This window comes from Pistacia vera, unplaced genomic scaffold (assembly GCF_008641045.1).
Source record: "Pistacia vera cultivar Batoury unplaced genomic scaffold, PisVer_v2 Contig485, whole genome shotgun sequence".
NCBI classification, from domain to species: domain Eukaryota; kingdom Viridiplantae; phylum Streptophyta; class Magnoliopsida; order Sapindales; family Anacardiaceae; genus Pistacia; species Pistacia vera.
Genome location: NW_022196318.1, coordinates 768,791 through 792,978, shown reverse-complemented (window position 1 = coordinate 792,978; position 24,188 = coordinate 768,791). Strand labels below are relative to the sequence as shown.

Sequence of the window (24,188 nt, the reverse complement as noted above, 5' to 3'; positions counted from 1 at the left end):
AAGAACAATAACTATAAAAATCAAATAAACAAAAACATCAACAGAACAATAGGATAAACAACAACGATCGAAGAAACAAAAAACAAGAAGAAGAAGAACAACAACAACAGTAGAATGAAGAAGAGCAACAACACTAATAATCAAACAAACAATAACAACAACAACCAAATAAACAACAACAGTAGAATGAAGAAGAGCAACAACACTAATAATCAAACAAACAATAACAACAACAACCAAATAAACAACAACAGTAGAATAAAGAAGAGCAACAACACTAATAATCAAACAAACAATAAGAATTATAAGAATATAAACCTTGACATTTTGTCTTGATTCCTAGTATAATCCCTTGCAAAAGTAATTAAAAAGAATTCGTTTTTGAGACAATATAAAGTTTGGTGCCCTGCATAATAATGCACAAGATAAAGGATACACATAACCAAAACAAGTAGATAATCATTATAATAATTAAAATATAAAAACAATTACTAAACCTATTTTTAAACTCTTCAAAAGTCGTTGTATGAAAAGAGACTTTCACCTTTTATATAGTACCCTTTTTGCCTTGACATCCCAAAACTAGTGATTATTCATGCATTTACGATTGCAAAAAATGAATCCCTTTCTGATGACAAAAAAAAAAAAAAAAAAAAAAAAAAAAGGTGCTTATAATACCAAGATAAAAATCAAAGTTTAAATAATAAAGATTTAATGAATATAATAGACATTTGACCTCTCTTCAAATGTTACCTCAAAAAAAAAAAAAAAAAAAAAATGTCATAAATTACTCAAGACATGAATTTGGTGTCTTATAAGGTCTTCTATACATTATTTTTCTTCTCTCTAATGAAAGCTTACTTATCCAAAAAAAGTTATCATGACAGTTACTTTGACTTCAATGATAAAAAAAAAAAAAAACCCCTGGTAACATATCTATTACTTTCTTGATTACTAAGAGCTATTTATAGATATAAAATAACGTTACGTTGACACAATAATTTATAAATATTACAGTTTAGTCCTTATGACAGTTACTTTGACTTCAATGATAAAAAAAAAAAACCCCGGGTAACATATCTATTACTTTCTTGATTACTAAGAGCTATTTATAGATATAAAATAACGTTACGTTGACACGATAATTTATAAATATTACAATTTAGTCCTTATGACAGTCACTTTGACTTCAATGATAAAAATGATGCTTTTGTCTTTTCTAAGAAGTTTTTCTTTAAATGATGTAAAGATTGCAATAAATGCAAACTTTAACGGTTGATTAAAGCCCACAACCCATCCATTATCTTATTATAGATATGCAGCCAAATTTTGAATGCAAAAATTATATATATATCTGATTTAATTTTAAATATTGACAAAACATTTAAAGTGACATTTAATACATAAATAATAGAGTTGTAGTGCGCTAGAAGGAGGGCTTGAACCCTCGACCTTGTGGTTAACACACTCTAACCAACTAAGCTACTCCAGTAACATGCTTTTAACTAGTAATAAATATTTATACCAAAATTTTAAAAAGAGTAAACGACATTTACCCACCCCGGGTTTGGCGAATCTCAAAGTTCCCACTCATGGTTTCATAAATTCTAGATTCTCACCTTTAAATTAACACCGTTAGTGATTTTTAGGTTCTAACACAGTATAGAAAGTACTATTACCAAACTGCCCTTGAACCTTTTACTTTTGATTCAAAATAACCCCCACACCTCTACCACCGTTGGCCAAGAGATCCTAACCAAGCCAAAAATCCAACTTGATTCCAACACCGTTGGACCTCGCCAACACCACCATTAGCATCCCTTTATCCTCCTCACCAAAACCCCTAACTTTTCCACCTGAGTACACCCGCCAATCATCAGTCATCACTCCATGTTGGTCCCCGCGACTTTCAGTTTTTAGGCCAGATTCTAGTCAACTTCAACACCAAAAATCATCCTTGACACCACCATCAGCATCCCCATCTCCTCCTCATCAAAACCCCTACCTCCATCGACTGTCCCCACTCGCTGTTTGTTGTTCGTCACCTACCACTGTTATCACGTGACTGTCGCGTTTTTGCAACTCAATCCTATCGCACAACACTAATTTTCTACACTCTGTTGCTTGCTTTTGTGTTTGTTTGTTTGTGTATTGTTGTTATGTTGTTGTTTTCTGGTCGCCGACCATCCCCCTTACATCCACATCCCCGTCACTCCTCACTCAACCAACCACCATACTTTCAACCACATCCCCCCTCCCCAGCTCAAAAACATAACTTCAAACACCACTACAACCCCATGTCGCCCCAACCCCCACTAATGTCGCCCCCAAGCCAACGTCTCTTGGGTTGTGGTGGTTTGGACGACTATGGTGGTGGTGGTGGTTTGGAGTGGGAGCTCCCTAAGAATTATCATTTTCATTTCATACTCAATATAGTAAAAATGACCATTTTACCTTTTAACTATTACATTAAACAATTTTATGTTAATTTAATAGTGGGGATTTGAAAGTTATAAAACCACAGGTGGGAACTTGGAGATTCGTCAAACTTTGGGTGGGTAAATGTCGTTTACACTTTTATAAATTTAGGCTTTTTTATCAAGGTCTTCCTAGTGTTTACTATGGATCGAAGAATTCTAACTGACTAATTGATGATTATTCTGATGCACTAATTACGTTTCAATGATTCGATAATTAATTTTTTTTTAGAAAAATGCTACTTTTACAACATAATCTCACAACCTTCTCTTACAACTCTAACGTGTCAACAGATTAGCACGTCACGTCAACTTCCACCACACCCAAGGCACCCAAGGCATTACAAGAAACAAACGATCGTTCTTTTAAAAAGGAACAGTCGTCCCCCATGAAGGAACGGGGTTGTTCCTTACCTTGTTTCTCTCCTATCAATTCCCTTCTTCAATTTCGTTCTCCTTCTTCTTCTTCTTGGAACAACGTTGATCCTTCTTCTTCTTCTTCTTCTTCTTTTTCTTTTTCTTCTTTTTCTTCTTCGCTTCTCCACTTTCACAAACTTCCTCATTTTTTTTATTCGTTCTCCTTTTCTTTCCATACATTATTGCCGTGAAAGGAGATTTTACGTGCTTACTCTTTCAGCTCTCTCTTCTATGCTCAAGTTGCACTTTAACCACTTTCAATACCCCACCAACTTCCTCCTCCATCCGACCAACTTTCTTCGCCACCCTATCAACTTTCTCCTCCACCATTTTCATCTGCTCTTCCATCTTCTCAAATCTCTCATAAACAGCTGTTGTAAAACTGTCAAAGAGACCGTTTATGAGGTCAACCACCTTATTCTCCTGATGTTGATGCCTCGATAAATCGGTACTTGTTGTACCGGTTTATCGAGGCTGATCTGCTACATCATCCAGTGCTGTGAACGATGTAATACACTTCTCTCCCAATTCACCCCTAGTAGGGTGATGAAGGGACGGACGACTCCCTACAATAAGAAAAAAAAATCAATCAAGTTTAATTCACATTTAAAAGCAAGTGCATATTCAAAAGATTAATCCTTTAATCTTATTCGAGCTGCTTGAATTTCCATTTCTATTTTGTCGTAGTCCCAATGGGCACACTGAGATCATTCTAGGAAATTGAGGTGGCTCATTCGAAATCTTCTTCCGCCCCCCGCCTTAGTTAGGACAGGGATGACCTTATACATCTAAGCCTACATTGTAAAAAAAAAAAAAAAAAAAAAAGTCTGTATCATAATTAAAACACGTATAATACAAAAAAAAAAAATATTAAAAAAGCCTATTAATATTTACCTGCATTGCCCATGGGAAGCCAAACAAATTGTATATGCTCGGTCTATCCTTCTCGACAGATTGGCGATGTTTTATCGCCATGTCTTTTCCGCGTAGGGACTCAATGGTTAGCTGAAATGATAACCTTCCCCACAGATAAGCATTAAAGAACTCCATGTTACTTGCAAACTTCACCCAATCCATATTAATGACTTTTGTTGAGTCAGAAGCCATTAGGATCGAATGCACGAACCATACTAGGCACATCTTAAACTTCTTCGAAGAGGTATACCCATTTTCTCCTAACCTCTACTCTAAATCACGTCCCATAATAGATGCCTTCCCCCCTGAAACCCTTCTAACCAAGTTATCGGCTGCCCTAGTCTTTGTTATTTTCTCTTGCTCTTCCGCATCTGGAAATACCCCACATCTTAGGTCTGTCATCAAGACAAATTCCATCATCCTAAAACGTATTGACTTCCCATCCACCAAGAACCACATTTCATTTTTTTTTTTTTTTTTTTAGCTTTTAACTGAGTGTAGCAACATAGTCCAATTTTCTCCTATGTCCGCAAAATGACCGAAACAACTATCTTTGAATCGGTCCATACCCCTCCTTTGCTCCTCTACAATATCCTTTATTCTCATAAAAAACTTGTCAATTCGACCTAACTGTCACCCTTACAGGGAAGTACAGTATCTTATCGCTTACAACCTCCAACCCATAATCTTTATAATTTATGCCTCAGAAAATCTGCACAAACGATATAAACTAAATAACAGCAAAAAAAGAAACCAAAACAACCAGTAGGCTGCCGATTTGGGGGATATGGGCTTCGAGGGCATCAGGGAGTGGGAGTTTTTGGCTTCGAGAGGAACAGGGAAGCCAATGCAAGCTCTATAGAGGCTGTTGTGGCAGGTTTGATGACTAGAGATGGTTGGGGATGGCAAGAAGGGGTGGAATAAGGGAGGCTACCCTGCATATTGCAAGGCTGGCCACAGGCAGTGTGCGCCTACAATATGCAGGGCAGCCCTTCAGCCCCCATATTTTGCCCCCTCCTGCCATCCCAACCCTCCAAACTCTCACAAACAACCTCCCTACGGCCTCCCTTGCCTTCCCCTATCCTTTGGAACCGCCACTCCCCTAATGCCTAACAACTGTTCAACAAAACGCCACAACCACTGTAATAATCAAAACCAACTACATAACCTCCAAATTCGCAGAAACCAATCATTTTTTCATTAAATTCAAAACCACCAGTAAAAAACGTACATTTTCTTCACCGACGTACTCCTCTTCGCCTGAATTCTTGCTGGCGTCCTCCTCTTCAAAACCATTTTCCGATTCTCCTCTATGTTCTTGTGTCGCCGTTGTCTCCTCTGCCACTAGACCACCTTCACTCATCGGATGATCTGCCGGAGCGTCTTCTTCGACAACCTTTGAACAGTTGTCGCTACTGGACTCTAGGATTTGGAGTAGGGTTGGGTTTTCCTTCTTTTTGTGAATATCAGTCATGATTTTTGTGTAATGAAGCTTTACAATCGAATATTTGTTGGAAATATGGAACTTTTATCTTCGGAAATCGTGGAGAGATGTAAGTGTTTCGTTGATCGTTTTTTGGGTATACTGCTCGATTAAGCGATTTTAAAGGGAGAGGGGTCGTTTTTTAATTTTCAATCTTTAAACAAATTTCCATTGATTACTATTACTCATATACGTTTCAATATGTTCACTCTAACCCTTTTTTTTTTTTTAACAATTAAGTGTGTCACGTCAGATTTTTTAATTTAACAAAAAAAAAAAAAAAAAAAGAACCCCTTACCGATTTTTAGGGTTATTTTTAAAAATCCGAACTCGGGATGTTTTGGGAATTGGGAGTTAAATTTCCTCCTCTAAAACCTCCCTTGAACCTCCATTGATTCTTTATCCACACCTCTCTCTCCCTCTCTCTTCAAAATGTTCCATTTCTTCAAACTATAATACCCTTTTGAATATTTTACTTCTTTTTTCTTCAATGGCTTCTTCTTCTTTTCTCTTCCAACCCTCGCCTCTTCTGTTAAAACCCACCTCAACTTCCACCAAGCTTTGGAGTTTCGCTTCGTTTTTCGCTCTCCGGAGGAAAAAAAACAAACCTTTTTCTCAATTCAATGCCGTGTACTCGCCAGGCCTCTCCCTATCCTCGCCCACTAATAGTAAGTCATCCCCACGAAGGGACAAGTATGAAACTGAGCAGGACTCCATTTCGGTTCTCAATGAGAGAATTCGGAGAGACTACAGTAAGAGAGAGGCTACGAGGCCTGTGATGGACTCAGAAGAGGCTGACAAGTATATTCGGTTGGTTAAGGAGCAACAGCAAATTGGATTGCAGAAGTTAAAGAGTAAGAAAGCAGGTGATGGTGGTGGTAATGGTGATGGTGGCGGTGGCGGTGGTTTTAGTTATAAGGTTGATCCGTACGGTTTAAGGTCGGGTGATTATGTGGTGCATAAGAAGGTTGGTATTGGGAGATTTGTTGGGATAAAGTTTGATGTGCCAAAGGGGTCTTCTGAGCCTATTGAGTATGTGTTTATAGAGTATTCTGATGGGATGGCTAAACTTCCTGTTAAGCAGGCCTCTCGTATGCTCTACCGATATAATCTGTAAGGTTTTATTTTTTATTGGATTGATTGTACATTTTCTTTTTTTCTGAGTAATTTATTGCTTAATGGGAAATGCTTGCCTTTGCTGCTTATGGTTAATGTGTCAAGATTGCTTTATCTTATAGGGTTGAATTGTGAGTGTCTGAAATCTCTAAGTCAACAAATTTGGTGGTTGCTTATCCTGCTTAAACTTTTGTATAAATGATTTTTATCTTGTTGATGACTGATTAGAACCTTAAATCTTCTTTCTTTATTAAAATTGAGCTAATTGAGTACTTTAATTTATACATTACAAACTGCGCTTCTCTCTATTATGTAGAGGAGCAAGAAATTTTGTGTACCAGCATATGTATCTTGTCTCTCTTTCTCTTTGCTTGAGAATCATGTAAAACTGAGAACGATGGATTATCCCATAAACCGTTAAAATTTTGCTCCATTTTTTCTTAATTAACCCGGAAGATACAGAAATGAACTTAAGCTCTGTGAAATTACGGGATATGAGGGAGAAATGCCATAATACTGAAAACAAATAGAGCATCCTAAAATATTATATATATATATATTGGAGGGCTCCAAAGATCATTTTTCAATGCTTTGCTCTTAATTATATTCATTTATGCCTTTAAGTAATTTTCCACCAGTGTTTTTCATGCCTTATACTTTTGTCATGGTTCCAGGCTAAATGAGACAAAAAAACCTCGGACATTGAGCAAATTGAATGACACTAGTGTGTGGGAGAGAAGAAAGACAAAAGGAAAGGTTGCAATTCAGAAAATGGTTGTGGACCTAATGGAGCTGTATTTACATAGGCTGAAACAAACAAGACCTCCCTACCCTAAGAATCCTACCATGGCTGACTTTGCTGCCCAATTTCCTTATGAACCTACACCAGATCAAAAGCAAGTGAGATCTCAACTTATTCTGTTTATTCTGTTTCATTGTTAAACTTTGTTGCTGAGGTCAAACTGATTTTACATTTGATGCTAGTATGATGTTTCTTTTTCTTTGTATGTTATTTGGGGTATAGAAAACTTGTATTAAGTGATCGCTAATTTGAATACAGTCTCAATCATGCCTAGAATCTGTGGGTTAGGGAGGCCCTGTTCTTAGCTTACCAATCTAAGTAAGTTCAAAACATTTTGTTCTCCAGTAGTCATGCTATTTGATATAACAAAGTGATAGTTGAACTTTTATGATCTTATAAGAATGGGTGAATGTGTTTCTTCCTCTTACACGTTTGACTCTCATTACAGGCTTTTATTGATGTTGAAAGGGATCTGACTGAGAGGGAAACTCCAATGGACTGTTTAATTTTTGGAGATGTTGGATTTGGTAAAACTGAAGTTGCACTACGTGCCATCTTTTGTGTAGTCTCTGCAGGGAAGCAGGCTATGGTTCTAGCACCTACAATTGTTTTAGCCAAACAGCATTTTGATGTTATTTCTGAGCGGTTTTCCATATATCCTAATATCAATGTTGGACTGCTGAGTCGGTTTCAGGTATGCTATGGGTTAGCCTCTTCTCTCTTTAAGTTAAACAGATGGTTCTGTATGTACATTGGGAGAAAATGGTTTTCGTAATCCAAGTTAAAGAACTTTTCTGGTCCAGTGCATGTTACGAGTTCCTTGGTTCATTTTGTAAGTCTAATTACCTTGTTACAAAATACAGACTAAAGCAGAGAAAGAGGAGTATCTGGACATGATAAAACAAGGTCATTTGCACATTATTGTGGGAACTCATTCACTTCTTGGAAGTCGTGTTGTATATAACAATCTAGGTCTTCTTGTGGTCGATGAGGAACAGGTCTGCCTCCAAGTTTTATTGCTCTTGCATGTTTAGATTGACCTGGATTTGTTCTCAGTATTTACTGAAATAGCTTTTAATTGTTATTCATGTGCAACAATTCTTTGGTTTGCAGAGGTTTGGTGTCAAACAGAAGGAGAAGATTGCTTCATTTAAAACTTCAGTTGATGTTCTTACTCTGTCTGCAACACCTATACCACGAACACTCTATTTAGCATTGACTGGATTTCGTGATGCTAGGTAATAATTCTGTTGGCAGTCGAAGTTTTATGGATCTTAATGTTCATGATGTTAGGTAATGTTCAGTTTGTTTAGTGTCTCAAATTTTGGCAAATAAGAGGAGTGGCCAAACTATTTTTCAGCATTCATGAAGCTTCAAGATACAAAATCCAACATTGAAGAGAGAGCAAAACAATTTTTTCTAAAATGCAATGTAAATAATATTAAGTCAAAATTTTATCTTTGGCAGCTATGTACAGAAAAAGCATTGAGTACAGTTTGACAACTTCAGTAAATTAAGATAAGTAGTTTTGGTGTTCTGATAAAGTCACCGTCTTGGACAGGTATGAAATTTGGGGATATAGAATTCTGTAGCTGATGTGAAGTAGTAGGTCTGGGACTGCAATGAGTTGCATTGTATTTACAAGATAGGCTAATTAGCATATTATGATATTCTTACTTACAAACTTATGGAGAGACTTTTATGGATAAACTTCATGGTTGGACATTCTGGGTACCCTACACTTTTTGAAGGAATCGGAACTGATGGTTCCTTGAAATTTGGAATCAGAACCGGAACCGTCGGTTCCAGTTCCTAGGTACCCAGAACCAGAACCTGTAACAACGGTTCCGGTTCCTAGGTACCCAGAACCAGAACCTGTAACAACGGTTCCGGTTCCGGTTCTGGGTATCCTGTAAAATTATATGACCTCCCAAAAGTTTTTAAAATCGCAAAAAAACCCTTAAAAACTTACAAATACCCCCCCACCTGGCACTTGTTAACAAAAATAAAATTACAAATTATAAATTCAAAATTACAAACTCCATTACTTTGTAAAGGTAGATTCTCAAAAGTCNCTATGGTTCTAGCACCTACAATTGTTTTAGCCAAACAGCATTTTGATGTTATTTCTGAGCGGTTTTCCATATATCCTAATGTCAATGTTGGACTGCTGAGTCGGTTTCAGGTATGCTATGGGTTAGCCTCTTCTCTCTTTCAGTCAAACAGATGGTTCTGTACGTACATTGGGAGAAAATGGTCTTCGTAATCCAAGTTAAAGAACTTTTCTGGTCCTGTGCATGTTACGAGTTCCTTGGTTCATTTTGTAAGTCTAATTACCTTGTTACAAAATATAGACTACAGCAGAGAAAGAGGAGTATCTGGACATGATAAAACAAGGTCATCTGAACATTATTGTGGGAACTCATTCACTTCTTGGAAGTCATGTTGTATTTAACAATCTAGGTCTTCTTGTGGTCGATGAGGAACAGGTCTGCCTCCAAGTTTTATTGCTCTTGCATGTTTAGATTGACCTGGATTTGTTCTCAGTATTTACTGAAATAGCTTTTAATTGTCATTCATGTGCAACAATTCTTTGGTTTGCAGAGGATTGGTGTCAAACAGAAGGAGAAGATTGCTCCATTTAAAACCTCAGTTGATGTTCTTACTCTGTCTGCAACACCTATACCACGAACACTCTATTTAGCATTGACTGGATTTCGTGATGCTGGGTAATAATTCTGTTGGCAGTCGAAGTTTTATGGATCTTAATGTTCATGATGCTAGAAAATGTTCAGTTTGTTTAGTGTCTCAAATTTTGGCAAATAAGAGGAGTGGCCAAACTATTTTGCAGCATTCATGAAGCTTCAAGATAAAAAGTCCAATATTGAAGAAAGAGCAAAACAATTTTTTCTAAAATGCAATGTAAATAATATTAAGTCAAAATTTTATCTATGGCTGCTATGTACAGAAAAAGCATTCAGTACAGTTTGACAACTGCAGTAAATTAAGATATGTAGTTTTGGTGTTCTGATCAAGTCACCGACTTGGACAGGTATGAAATTTGGGGATATAGAATTCTGTAGCTGATGTGAAGTAGTAGGTCTGGGACTGCCCTGAGTTGCATTGTATTTACAAGATAGGCTAATTAGCATATTATGATGTTTTTACCTACAGACTTATGGGGAGACTTTTATGGATAAACTTCATGGTTGGACATGAGTATTATCTAACACAAAGAAATGAGCTCTTTATAAATACTTGGCAGACAAACATACTGAAAAGTCATTCAGACAGGTACCTGCTGCTTGCTGGACCTTTAATCTTATATATCATAATTTATCCACTCTTTCTCTTTTCAGCTTAATTTCAACTCCACCTCCAGAAAGAGTTCCTATAAAAACCCATCTTTCGGCTTTCAGTAAGGAAAAGGTAATATCAGCAGTCAAGAATGAGGTGGACCGGGATGGACAGGTTTTTTACGTCTTGCCTCGTATAAAAGGTGAAACCTGAGTGTGTCCTGCATTAAATTTCTCATACATGAAATACTTGGGCATGATCCTCATGATTAATTGTATCACATTTGATGGTATTGTAATGTTTATCTTTAACTGAGTTGAAGTCAGAATTATGTCATTTTCTGTTTTTTGTTCCTATTTCGCTACTAATATTTTTTCCATGATTGATTGAAGTATTTGTTACCTTAAAGAATGTAGCATGAAATTTATTCTATACATGCTGTATTGATGTTTGAAAAAGGAAGTTCCCCTGCACAATAGTTTGAAAATCAAGTATTAAACTCTTTATATTACTTAAATTGTGTGTTATGTGTACCAGGACTTAAAGTGATGGATTTTCTTGAACAGGCATTTCCAAAGTTGATATAGCTATTGCACATGGACAGTATTTCCTCCTTTGAACTTACATATGCATGTGTTTTTAAATATAGCTACAGTAGTTTTCAGTCTGGCCCTAGAAATAAAACTTCCTAAATTACCCATTGAGTAGTGGGAAGAGTCTTAAATTATGTGGATAGCATCTCATCTCAGAAATTTGTGGTTTCATTTTGGAATTGATATAAGAAACCAATGTGTAGTTGAGATTTTAGTTCCAAAGGTTGGTAGCAAATTGATTTGCTTTGTGTTGGCTAGATGAATCCTTTGTATCATTTTGCAACATCTATGGCTATGCCCCTAAAGTGAATTCTACTGATGATGTTGGAAATTCACCAACATCTCCACAAACAATCACCAAGACTTTCAGTTATGTCGAATTAATTGAGACCCTTAAGATAAGAATGACTATAAAATGATGACATGAACCTGTGTGATGGGATGATTTTGGATTGTGTTTTGCTAGTTTGCTCGTGGTATGCATACATAGAGCTGCTATGAATTACAACATAATCTGATGAAATGGTTGGCCTCTTTGTATTTTGACGAAAATGTCTCTTGCAGATGGATTTTACTGGTGATCTCTAGTAGTTGTACTTGCTCCTTATTTGATTGTGCAGAAGATGGCTTAGTTTTAACTCTACTAGTAGCTTCTGATGTTTCATGTGATACCCATTTTATATCTATGTGCTTCTTACAGCAATACTCGAAGCAGCTTGAGAAACCATGGAGAAATTTTCACGAGGCTTATTAAGATTCTTATATGCACAATATAGTCGAAAGTGGGCTTGACATTCAAAATGCAAACAGATCATAGTTAGGATGTTCAACAGTTTGGCCTAGCGCAGTTGTACCAGGTCCTTCCCTTCTGCACTTTCTTTGCATCTGATCTTTTATAATCTAGGTGTGAAGAATCAACACTAGAAATTATTTATTCTGAAAATGCACATGCAACAGTCATTTTGTTCTCTCTCTTTTTTTTTTTTTTTTTTGTTTCCAAGATATATATTTTTTAAAATATATATGGAAATCATGAATACTTCAATCTGTTATTGAGGTTTAATTGTGCCTCCATATAATGAGATAACTACTGTGTTTAACTGAATGCTGCTTTTCTGTCATTTTCTGCATTTGTATAATTATGATCTTAAAGAATATTATTGCATATATTTTTTAATCTACAGTTCTTAGGAGGAACAGTTGACTCTTTATATGCGCCAAAACTACATTCTCCTCTCCATCTCAGTCACTCTCTGTTTCTCTGATTTGCTCTTATGTTTTAATTCTTATGTGTTAGAAATTTATTTGGGAACTACATGCTTTTTATTTTGCTTCTATTATTTAATTTTCTTAGTTAAGTTCACATTTAAAGTGATTTAGGTACACCTCGCAGCTTTCTGTCATGATACTAAGGCATAAAGATAACTTAAGTTGTTTTGGAAGTTGTTTTTCTTTTTTCTTTGTTGACATTGCGATGTTCTTTTGATGCCCATAGTTGTGTGGAAGGGTGGGGTGGGCAGATAAAGAAGCTCATGCCCACTTGTTTTACCCTGATAAGTCACTGCTATCTGACGAAGCACTGGTATGTATTTTGATATCAAGCTTTATCTGTATTGGTCATAGACTTGGTGATTCTCAAATCTGCTAAAACATGGTTTGTTAAAAGTAGAGCATTCGTTATCCTGGTTGTGTCTATAGGAAAGGCTTGCAGCTTTTTAAGAATGCCGTGAACTTGGTCATGGTTTCCAACTTGCTGAGAGAGATATGGGGATAAGAGGCTTTGGTACTATCTTTGGGGAGCAACAGACTGGGGATGTTGGAAATGTTGGGATTGATCTGTTCTTTGAAATGCTTTTTGAAAGCTTGTCCAAGGTACTTTCTGGTTCATGAGCCACTTCATTATCCTTTTCTGAGGATTCAACATCAGGGTGTGATGTGCTGTGTGGATTTTTTTTGCAGATTTCCAGGTTACTATGGTTTTATTAGATGAAATACTAATAATTATTTGGGAGGTAACGCCTGAAGTAGCACCATATAATTGATGTAATGTGTGAATACAGGTGTTTTTCTTGGGTTTGGTCTTGATATCTATGTGTAATCCAACTTTAACACTATGTTCTGTAAAACTAAATCAACAAATTTAGAAGGTTATAAGGGATATCCAAACCACCAAACGTTTCATTTCAGTTGCTGATTTATGGAAAAAAAACTGGCCTATAGTAGACTGGAATGAGATTAAATGCATTGCGAACTGTTGTCTTTAACCTGCTGTTTATTATTTATAATTCCAGATTGATATAAATGTAAATCCTAGTCCCCATCTGAGACATAAATTATCTGGAGAACCAATGGAATTATAAGTGAAGCAGAAAATGCTGCTGAAAGTATATGGAGCTTGATGCAATTCACAGCAGTGTCTTCGAGCCAATATGGAAAAGAGCCTTTCTCCATGGAAATTTTATTGAAGAAAGCTGTATGTGAGGAGAATGGCAGCAGATCTTGGGATCATTAGAATCTATGCTTCAGGAAAGATGGTAGGCACGGAAACAAATATGAAGACGGTTTTCAAACTGATGACAGATTCCATGACATCTGATTTTACCAAAAATCTTGGTCTTCACAGAGATCAAATAAAGGTAAACCATGTAACCTTTTACATCTATTTACCATAGATGTGTGGTCACGTCCTGCGGATTCAACACACTTATGCCCTGAGCAATAAGATGTTAATACCAATCAATACTAATAATGGTCTGTTTTATTTTCCCCAGGCAGAACTTCTTCTGGAGCTACCAAAAGAACAGCTACTCAATTGGATCTTCCAATGTTTGGGTGAACTTCATGCTTCGCTTCCAGCTCTTATAAAATATTAGTTCTCTTTCCCGACTCAGACATTTCCCTTATCAAGATCGCCTGATTGCTCTGTTGTGTTCAAGTGAAGGTAAACGAAAGATTTGCCTTCTCAATGGGTTGTTACCCCGCTTATACTGAAAAGCTGAGATGTCCATGTATAAATTAAATAGTCAAAACAAAGCGACTCAATCATTACAATTTTTTTACAAATACATATTTTCTCACTTGCAGGGTGTGATCAGACTATACAAGTACATTTTTTCAAGGTAAACTTCAGAAACCATTGCACATTTTCAACTGACCCATCATTGTGCTCTTCTAACTGGCTCTTCTTCTGTAGGATGTGTCGATGCTATGCTATCTGCCCCATTTTTCTTCAAAGAGAAAGAGAAAGGGTTCACTCTGCAAAGACTGCAGATCGGCAATGACAAGTGTGATACCACAAGCTTAGCAAAACTAGGATATGCCTCTTCCTTTTGTGCTGCTCATCTTTCTGAAATATAGGCTTCACATTGAAGCTCTGCTGTTTTAATTTGCATAACCTGTTTGGAAAGGGATTTTGTACATATATAGACTATAGAGGCTCGATTGAATTTACCGTTATATTATGTAATTCTTAAAGAAGTATCGTTACGTGACCAATAGAGATGGTTTGATATAAAATCATTCATTTCAAGAAGTGTATATTCATTCGTCATGTTATTGACTGCTGAGACATTTTGGCTCAAAATGGGGAAACATTTGACTAGTATTTGTCAAGAAATATTTCTTTGAATTAGAAAAGAGCTAGAATTCTTTTTTTCACTACAAAGTTTCTCGTATGGAAGCAATTAGCAATTAGCAAATTTCCCAAAACTATTGTAAAGGGGATCTATTTTGGACTGGTTGTTGAGTTGAGCTCATGGTTAATGGCGTAAGTGGCGCCCATTTCACAGTACCCTGCCGGCCTCAACCTATCACTATTAGATTGTTTCTTTGTTGGCAATATATATATAATACCTTAGTGCACCTCCATCAAAATTCACCATTGCGATCAAGTGTTTTAATGGAGAACCCTATAACAAAGTTTTAAACATGGTTAGTAGAAATCGATAATAAAGGTAATTTAGAATGACAGAGATTGAAAATCACATAGGGCATGGTTGAAGAAAACAAAAGGAAACAAATTTTGGATGCAGGGAATCAAAACAAAAGAAAGATTAAATCAGAACTTTTGAAAAGGAGAATCAAACAAACATGCCTCTGCCGGTGCTTGCCCTATTTTGGAAGTCTTCTTTAGGGTTGGAAGACTAGTCGAGGTGTGCGTAAGTTGGCCCGGACATCCCTGGTAACAAAAAAAAAAAAATAATAATAATAATAATAACGGTAATTTCTTGATTAATAAGAGCTATTTATAGATATAAAACAACGTTACTTTGACACGATAATTTATAGATATTACAATTTAGTCCTTGTGGCAGTTACTTTGACTTCAATGATAAAAGTGATGCTTTTGTCTTTTATAAGAAATTTATCTTTAAATGATGTGCGTTTGTTCCCCTATTTTTCCCCTATCCTATTCCTACCATTTCCAAAATACACATTTGTTTCCTTATTCTGAAAATACTATTATATTTTATTCAATTATTTTTAAATCTCCTAAGTTTGTTAATTTAACTAAACACCCCAAAAAAAGGTTTAGAAATTGATAAAAACACCCCCACCCACCCACATTTGTCAGATTCTGGCCACCACCATCGGAAGGTGGTCAAAATCTGGTATAATGACGCACTATCAACTGGATTTGGCCAGTAGTGCACCGATCTAGCATTTTTCGACCAGATCCACGATCTACAACCAATGATCTGGTTGTTGGCGACCAAAGATCTGGCTGTAGCTAGTCGTCAACGATGATCATATCTTTAGTTGTCGCTGACGACCAAACACAGCCAGATCTGACTATCAATGGCTAGATCTACTCGTAGATCTGGCATTTTCCAACTAGATCCACGGTGGATCTGGCTGGAAAAGGCTATTTCGGTGTACGATCGGCCAGATCAAACTAGTTGTGTGTCAATACGGCAACTTTGGCCACTCTTCAGCGGTGGTGGCCAATTGTCGGTATTTGATTGGTGGGTGATTGTGCTTTTGTAATTTTTAATGTTTTTATTATAGGGGTGTTTAGTATATTAACAAACCTAAGGGGTATTTTTATAAGTTTTAAATCCTACCTCGTTATTACCACCAAACTCTTACTTTTTTAAAAATACTATTTGAAATACTAAAACAAATGCACCCGTAAAAATTACAATAAATGTAAACTTTAACCGTTCCCATGACCCATCCGGCTATCTCATTACATACTCGTTGCAGATTTTAAACGCAAAACTTAAATTTGAATACTAAGGAAAGAGTTAAAATGACATTTAATGCCGTTATAATTTTGAATTTTTAATACCGTTATTATACCTTTCATCAGAAGCAGACTCACTTGCAATGGCTTCAAAATCTTCTCAATTTTTCAAGCTTTATGTTGATTATAGTTCATTTTTCAATCACTTTTTTTATTTAAGGTGAATAATTGTCAATTTTGTCTTATAGTTTGTAGATAAATTGTACAGGTTATGACTTGCTTTTGGGTTCATTCGCTGCTTTTTACGTGTTAAAGGTGCCATACCCTAAGGTTGAAGAAAGCTTTAATGTTCAGGTACTAAAGTAAATTACCACTCTTCTACTTGAACTAAGAAAGTGTTAAATTCTAATTGCCAAGAAAATTTGGGTTATAAGAATTACTTAAATATTTAAATTCCTTGTTTTTTATAATAAAAAACCCTAACATTTTTATTATCTAAAACCGTAATCTTGAAAATTTTCAATTTAAGATTTGGGTTTTTGATGATACACATCCTGAAATTGATTAAACAAAACTTGAGTTGTTATCTTTGTGTTTATGGTATTCTTTAGAAGTGTTGTTTTTAACATCAATATGATTGGCAAATCTGGAACATCCGTTTAAGCACTTGTAAATTAAGTGGGGAATCCCTTTCTGAAAATTGACTGGCCTATTATAATTGTTATTTTGTAGTACGTTTGGCATTGGGTTGCATCCTACTATCTACATTGCGGTTTTTCCATATTCAGGTATGTGCTTGTTTTTTTGTCTCTTAACTGTGTTCATATTCATCTACGAGCGTTTTCAAGAGGTAATGAATCATCTTTTTGCATTGCATGGCCAGAATTTTTGCATTGCCTTGACTAGAAGTTAATTTAATAAAAATCCAGAAAGCTGATGCACTTTTAGCTGTGCAAAAGATGGCTTCAATCTGATTTGAGCTAGTAGCCTAGGTCATCTTAACCGTCCAAACTTAGAGATCCAAGAACTTCCAGAGTTAGATAGACTTGGAATTTTTGTTGTNTCACCGCCAGAAACTGTTTGTTCTTTCTCTTTTCTTCTTCAATTGTTGTAAAATCTTTGTTTATTTCCTTGTTTTCGTAATGTTTTCGATGGGGTCTTTGTCAGGCATAATACAAGGCAAAAAATTCTGCAGTTAGTTAAGGAAACTTCTACTAAGCTCAAAACCCTCAGCGAATACGATCGGGATACTGACGTTAATGTAACCTCACTTTACCACTTCTCAATTCCTACTCTCTCTCTCTCTCTCTCTCTCTTGAATTGGACTAATTTTGGAGGGCTCTTCTTATTCTTCTTCAGCCAAGTAAGAAAATTGAAGATGCTAAGCTTGCAAGAGATTTTCAAGCCGTCTTGCAAGAATTTCAGAAAGTCCAACAGCTTGCCTCTGAACGAGAGTCTACTTACTCCCCTTCTGTTCCTCAATCAACACAAATAACAATGTATTTATATGCCCACTTGCTGTATCTCATTTTCATTTATTTTTACTTCAATATCAAGTTATCTGTCAATTTTCTAATTCTAATGTTTTTCTTTTTTCAGAGACAGCTCTGGCTCAGGCGAATATGTTGCGTCTGAGAACCAGCCGTTTCTTATGGAACAAAAGAAGTAAGTGCTTGTCTTTCCATCTGGTAGAATGTAAATTTGCTCTATAGATTTATGATTGGCGTGTCAACATTATTGGTATGTTCTATTCAACAATTTGAACTCCATATTTGTTCTACTGTTTATAGTTTTAGTGCTTAGTAAAGGCTTCTGAAACCATGTCATTGTGTTTTCTCTTTATATCAGCAAGAAAGTTGTCATCCTCTTCCAAAATATGTGTATTTTAATATCTCATGGTAGAAATATGCTTTAATTCCAATTTAACTTTAGACATCACTCCTTTACACTGTCACTACTTGTGTCAGAAAGTTTGGAAATTTTTTCATTTTCTTTTGAGAACGAGGTCTTCTCAAACATATATATGTGTGCAGGCAGGAGATACTTCTGCTGGATAATGAAATTGCCTTCAATGAGGCCATAATTGAAGAAAGGGAACAGGGTCTTAGAGATATAGAAGTGCAGATTGGAGAAGCAAATGAAATATTCAAAGACCTTGCCGTTCTAGTACATGAGCAGGGTGTGGTTATCGGTAAGACGTCAGATACCAAGTTGATCCATTGTTATGTTTCTTCTGGCTCCATTTTGCTTACCATCTGTGGAGCTGTCTGAGGTTTCTTATGTTTTTTTTTTTTTTTTTTTTTTGTTCATTTGTTTCATTACAATAGATGACATTCACTCAAACATTGAATCTTCCGGTGATGCAACAAGTCATGCGAAAGTTCAGCTAGCCAAGGCTTCCAAAAATATGAAATCCAGATCATCATGGGTAAGTGATGAACACTTGAAATCCTATTAACTGTAAGCATAGATTTGGCCCATCACAATATTTGATAAATTGGGTTTGCAAATTTGAGATGTCTACTATTGTGTTCAAAATTTTTGCTTGGGATAAAGTCATAAAGATGTTCCTTGTCAAATATTCAAAATCACCTTCAGTTACTTGCATGTCTTGCATTCATTATCTGTTGGCAAAACAAAGCATCCTACCATCTAGACCAAGGTGTTCATTCTGTCTTTCTATGCATGTAAATAACATAGAGCTAACTCCAAACCCCAAACTCTGACATGGCTCCGGCCCTCTCCGCCCAGGGCCGGAGCCAATTCAGGTCCAGGGTGGGTCACCGCCCTCCCTGAGATTTTAAAAAAAATCAGAAATGTATTACATTTAGGCCCCAATACTTTATATAATTTCAATTATTCCATCAAATAATTAAACCCAAGTCCCAAACCGGCAAAAGTTACTTACCTCCCTAACTTTTACCTAATCAATGTGAAGCCCAAAAACAAAATTAGATTATAAATAAATAAAACAAATTTTATACAAACTTGAAAAAATAAAGTTTTGAGAAAGCCTAAATTCTTGAGTACCTTATGAATGATATTCTATTTAGTTTCTTTAGTATAATTTACCTTTAAAAAATTATGATTTTTTTATGTATTTTCTATGTTAATATGATTTTTTTTATTTGCTTTACCATATATTAGGAAACTTGTAATTGTATTAAGCAAAGAATATTAACAATAAATATCATAGCTTCCATATTTGTCATTATAAAAAAAATAAAACAAAAGCATATTATTTTTTTAATTTTGCCCTCCCTCATTTGAATTCCTGGCTTCGCCACTAGTTTCATTGTTGAGAACAGTAGCATATAATGAAGTGATCTACAGAGAGTTTCACTGAGAATGTAGGATTTGGGTGGCTCACATCACACTGACCAGAACCAATTTTTACAGTTGGTATTGATTACGAATGGAAATAAGGAACACAAACGAATACAAATAATATCTCATAAAAAAAATCATGTTCAACCATTTTCTCTTGAAAGTTATATTTCGATGAGTGATGGTATATTTACAAATTTGGAATTCCGATAAGTGATACTACTTTCTTTTTCTACCTTCCGGTATCATAAAATGACAATTTGTTTCTGATTTTGTGAAAACGACCTGATTATGTTACTTGTCTGCATTGTTTTGCAGTGTTGGTGGGTGCTGGCAATTGTTGTAGTGGCGCTGATAATCTTTCTCCTGGTGCTGATCCTATAGTGGAAGTGTGCAAGTTATTAGTGTGGGTTTTTTGGTTTGGATAAAGCTTTTGGTGCTGGGTATTCTTTGATTTATCACTTAGAGAGAGATAATTATTTAGATTTATTAACTAGGTCTACAGTTTTGCTCTTCGTCCTGTGTTTGAATTTGATGTTGTGTGTAATCAATCTGGTTAGCATATGTTTTGTTTTGCCAAGTAGTTGCTGTATGGAGTGTGATGGCGAATGATGTATGAAGAAGACTGATTTTTTAAGTCAAGAATTTTAAAAAGAATGTTTAGAGAGAGTGAAAATGTAATTATGAAGCTCCTATTATTATTATTTATTTATTTATTTTGATTCACAGGTTTGTTGGGATCACTTTATACACATTTCAACTAATTTTTCAGAACAACTATCGGTTCGATAAGAGTTTCGATGATCACTCTATTAACAATCGATGAAAAATTCAAATTTAAGACTTCATGAGTAATATATCTAAGACTCTTTATTGAAACTTATATATTTGTCTTCTTCTGCATCATTGCTAATCCGACCAAGTAAGTATTATGTAATCAAATTGTTTCTCAAAAACAAAAAATAGTTGGATATTTGATTGTAAGAAATGATTCACAATATTACACATACTATTTTCCAAAAACAATATCCCATGCATCTTCAAATCTTATAATTTTTTAACCTATTTAAAAAAAAAAAAAAAAATTAATTTATGTCTTTGTAGAAAAGTGTTTTCTTATTTATTTTTAAAAAAAAAAAAGAAACGAAATTCAGACTCTCTGGGCCCACTTATTAGTGGGCCGGGTATGAAACCCAAATTGAATGTCAAAACAAAGTTTACATCTGTGTTGAATTGGTGTACCGTTTATTGTCATCGTCTTGATTCAGTCTCAGTAACAGACCTCTCAATCATCAGCATCTTCATCTTCCTTAACTCATCATCATCACCTGCTCCGTTCTGTAAAATATCTTACAATCAATGGCAGGTTTAATATACGAAATCTTCTCCTCCTCAGCTCTTCTCTCACTTGGACTCTACCACACGATCTGCACCACTCGCAACCATCTCAAATCCCCCCAATCTTACTCCGCCAAACCCTACCATCCCTTCCCTTTACCTCACCACCACCACCGTCTCAAACACCTCCAACTCTTCCTCCTCATTCTCTGTCTCCTTATCGCCTTCGCTCATCAATGCTTCATTTCCTCCGACTCCGACCCTCTCCTCAAGGGTCGCACCCCCGTCCACCGTTTCGCCTCTCTCCAATCCGCTCTTGTTTCCTTCCTCTTTCTCATCCTCTCCGTTTCTCTCTTAATCTCCGAGTCCACTTCTCTCCTCCCTTTCCCTTCCGATCTTTTCTTCGCTCTCGCCGCCGCTGTTTTTTACCTCCAGTACTCTGTCTCCTCCGCCGCCGCCTCTGTTCAGACCTCCGATCTCCAGGCCAAATGCGACACCGTTTCTGGGCGGATTTCCGTTCTCTCATCTTTGCTCTGTTTGGTTCTCGCTTGTCAGCCCCGGTTGTTCGTCGCTGACGTGGCTTTGGGTGGGACTTTGTGTTTGCACGGTCTGTGGGAGTTGCAGACGGGGCTGTCTTTGTACGTGGAGGCTTTTATTCCGGAAGGCTGTCACAAGTTGTTGGATGTGGTGAAGGGTGTGGAAGGGTCCACGAAATGTGATTTGGAGGAGTCGAAGTTGAGAGCTATGGCTATTTTGGATCTCTTGTTCTTGGTTCACGTTATGTTTGTTTTTGTTATTGTTATGGTTACTTATGCTGTGGTTTCGAAGACGGTTGCTATCAGGAGAATGGGGTCGTACGAGGCCTTGCCTAATACTTCTGAGGCTAATAATCATATTCAGATGAAGGCATTAAGCGGCACACAGGCTTGACATATCCAATTAATCGTGTTCAAACTTTTCAGGGATTTGATTTTTGTATACAAAGTATGTGCTTTCACTTGATTCTCTGTGTTTTGGCTAATGTAATTGTTTTGAGGAATCATTTGCATTTAGATCATTGGGGTTATCATATTAGCTTGTTTTGATATGTTTTTTGTATTAGTTTAGTCCCCATATCTAATTGTAGTAGACATGTTGTTATATCAATGATTTTGTGGCATTCAGCAGTGTTGTGATATTTTCATAAACTAATGTGATGGTAGGTGTAAAAAGTACTTGATGAGTGTATTCTTCAGTTCAACTGGGCAATGTCGCTTTTGGTATATGCTTGTAAAAATTCAATGAAGAGTGATATTTGATTCTTCATGTTGAGGTCTCTGGTCTTGTGCCTACAGCTTTCCATCAAGACAGTGAGATTGTTTCATAGACTGTGATTTTTGAAACAGGAACCGGTGTGATAGAATGATCAGCATTTCCGAGGGGTTTTCCTTCTGGTTACGAATTTTACATGTAGGTGATATATTAGTATTGCGATGTATGGTTGGTAGGGAGGCTAGACTATGGAGCGTAAGTGACTAAGCTCTTAAAATAAATATATTTTGTTTATTTCACTTTTAGGATGGTGATGCATGTTAAAGTGTTTTTGTTGTCTGGGAGTTGCTTGATTGGCTTTCATGTATTGATGGTTTAGATATGATTGTTTAACAATTATTGTAATATACAATTAGCCGGTTTTTGTTGCGACTATGCATTGTTTTTTTTCTTTGTACTCAGTATCAATTACTGTTTCTTTCCTTACTTCCTCAAGTCCTTTCTGACATTTTTTAGCTTATGATGTTCCATTTTGACTAATACTACTATTGGTGTTTGCTGCTACCTGGCTTTACTCATTTTTCCACATGTTAATAGTGATTCAACCTTCATTTCTATCGAATCTGTTTTCATGGCTCAACATTTTCTTGGTCCTATCTTTAAGGCATCATAGCATCCTTAAGGTCGTCTATCATTTGGACATGTTATTTGCTATTGCCCTGAATTATTTGCTACTGCTAGGATGCATGATTGTTGATCTTATAGTAATTGATAATATTATGAAATATTAAGTGTTTATTTGCGTAGTTTTAGTCCAACCCATGAAATGCTGTAGCCGCAAAACAGCCAAACTAGATCTCTCTTTTTTTATTGACTAGATCTTTCCTAGTTGCATGGGATTGTAGATTGCCCAATCATATGCATTCAACACCTTATTTAAAGGCAGGTTGAGATACGGAAAGAGAAGAACATTAACTGTTGACAGTGAATGCTAAGGTTTCACAACATTTATGCTGAGGGATTTAGGTCTGATAAACATTCTTTGCGCTAGATTTTCAAAATGGAACATGTGCTTACTTTTGGCAGTTGAGTGTACGACACAGATATGTTCTTCAAGGCTCTTGGCACTGGTTAGTTTTGATTAATTTTGTTCTCAGTTTGGCATATAAACCCTAGTTTCAAGTATTGACAGTGTGTGTGAATTACATAACTTGAATTCAGTATTGACAAATCTGTGAAGTGGAGTGTAGAGGTGGGGAAACTAGCTTATGGCACATATCTTGAGTACTGTTGGAATCCTTTTCATTTTTTGCCGTAATTTTTGTCATAGACCTCCAATTGTGTTTTGTTTTTTTTTTTTTTTTTTTTGCCACAGTAGCCATACAAAGTTTAATGAACTTTTTCTTATTTAATTGTAATGAGAAAGTGTGCTCATAAAAAAGTCGGGTGAATTCAAAATTCCATTGTTTACTATCATTCATGATAAAATGTTATTAGCCGATTATGTATTACCCTTCTTTTGCCATTCTGTGGCTGTTTATAAGCAGATCGATTCATAGTTTTATGACTACATGTTAAATTTAAGCATGGGATCTGGATAGGCAAGGTAACCTTTATGTTGCATCTACATTGGTGTTGTGTCAATGAAGACACAAAGTGAAACCGTGAAAGTAGCAATCTTTTGCACTAGAAAGCACCCAAAAAAGAATTCCTTAGTCATGATATACTGTCTATTTAGCCCTGAAATTCTTTCCAAACAAGCTTTTTATGTTTAGCTTCGTTTTCACACAGAATTCTTATGAACCCATGTGAATTACCCAATTGAAACCCCATGTATGAACAAATAATTATGACTTGAAAAAAGGCAAATTCTTTGCTTCGTATATATTGTATACAATTGCGGGCTGTCATTCTGTTCAATCATTTATATATTGGATCATCCTATCATACCTCCATAATGACGAGTTTGAATCTCAACAATTGAGTA

General features: G+C 36.0%; 2 protein-coding genes and 1 pseudogene across 2 annotated transcripts; all 3 read left to right on the top strand.

The window, feature by feature from the left end:
* Window positions 1–5,642: 5,642 nt before the first annotated feature.
* LOC116146924 lies at window positions 5,643–14,633 on the top strand (annotated as a pseudogene).
* A 2,442-nt stretch (window positions 14,634–17,075) lies between these two features.
* Window positions 17,076–20,177, top strand: LOC116146923 (syntaxin-22-like). Its single transcript, XM_031432353.1, has 8 exons — window positions 17,076–17,135; window positions 17,326–17,363; window positions 17,453–17,546; window positions 17,645–17,784; window positions 17,885–17,950; window positions 18,319–18,476; window positions 18,613–18,713; window positions 19,931–20,177. The coding sequence occupies exons 1-8, from the start codon at window positions 17,076–17,078 to the stop codon at window positions 19,994–19,996; spliced, it is 723 nt and encodes a 240-aa protein (XP_031288213.1). The 3' UTR covers window positions 19,997–20,177.
* Window positions 20,178–20,895: 718 nt separating this feature from the next.
* Window positions 20,896–22,137, top strand: LOC116146934. The gene has a single exon (XM_031432361.1). The coding sequence runs from the start codon at window positions 20,972–20,974 to the stop codon at window positions 21,878–21,880; it is 909 nt and encodes a 302-aa protein (XP_031288221.1). The 5' UTR covers window positions 20,896–20,971; the 3' UTR covers window positions 21,881–22,137.
* Window positions 22,138–24,188: the final 2,051 nt, after the last annotated feature.

Bases quoted from the DNA above. Each gene is read 5' to 3' on its own strand.
- LOC116146934 (XM_031432361.1), top strand. From the start codon at position 20,972: ATGGCAGGTTTAATATACGAAATCTTCTCCTCCTCAGCTCTTCTCTCA.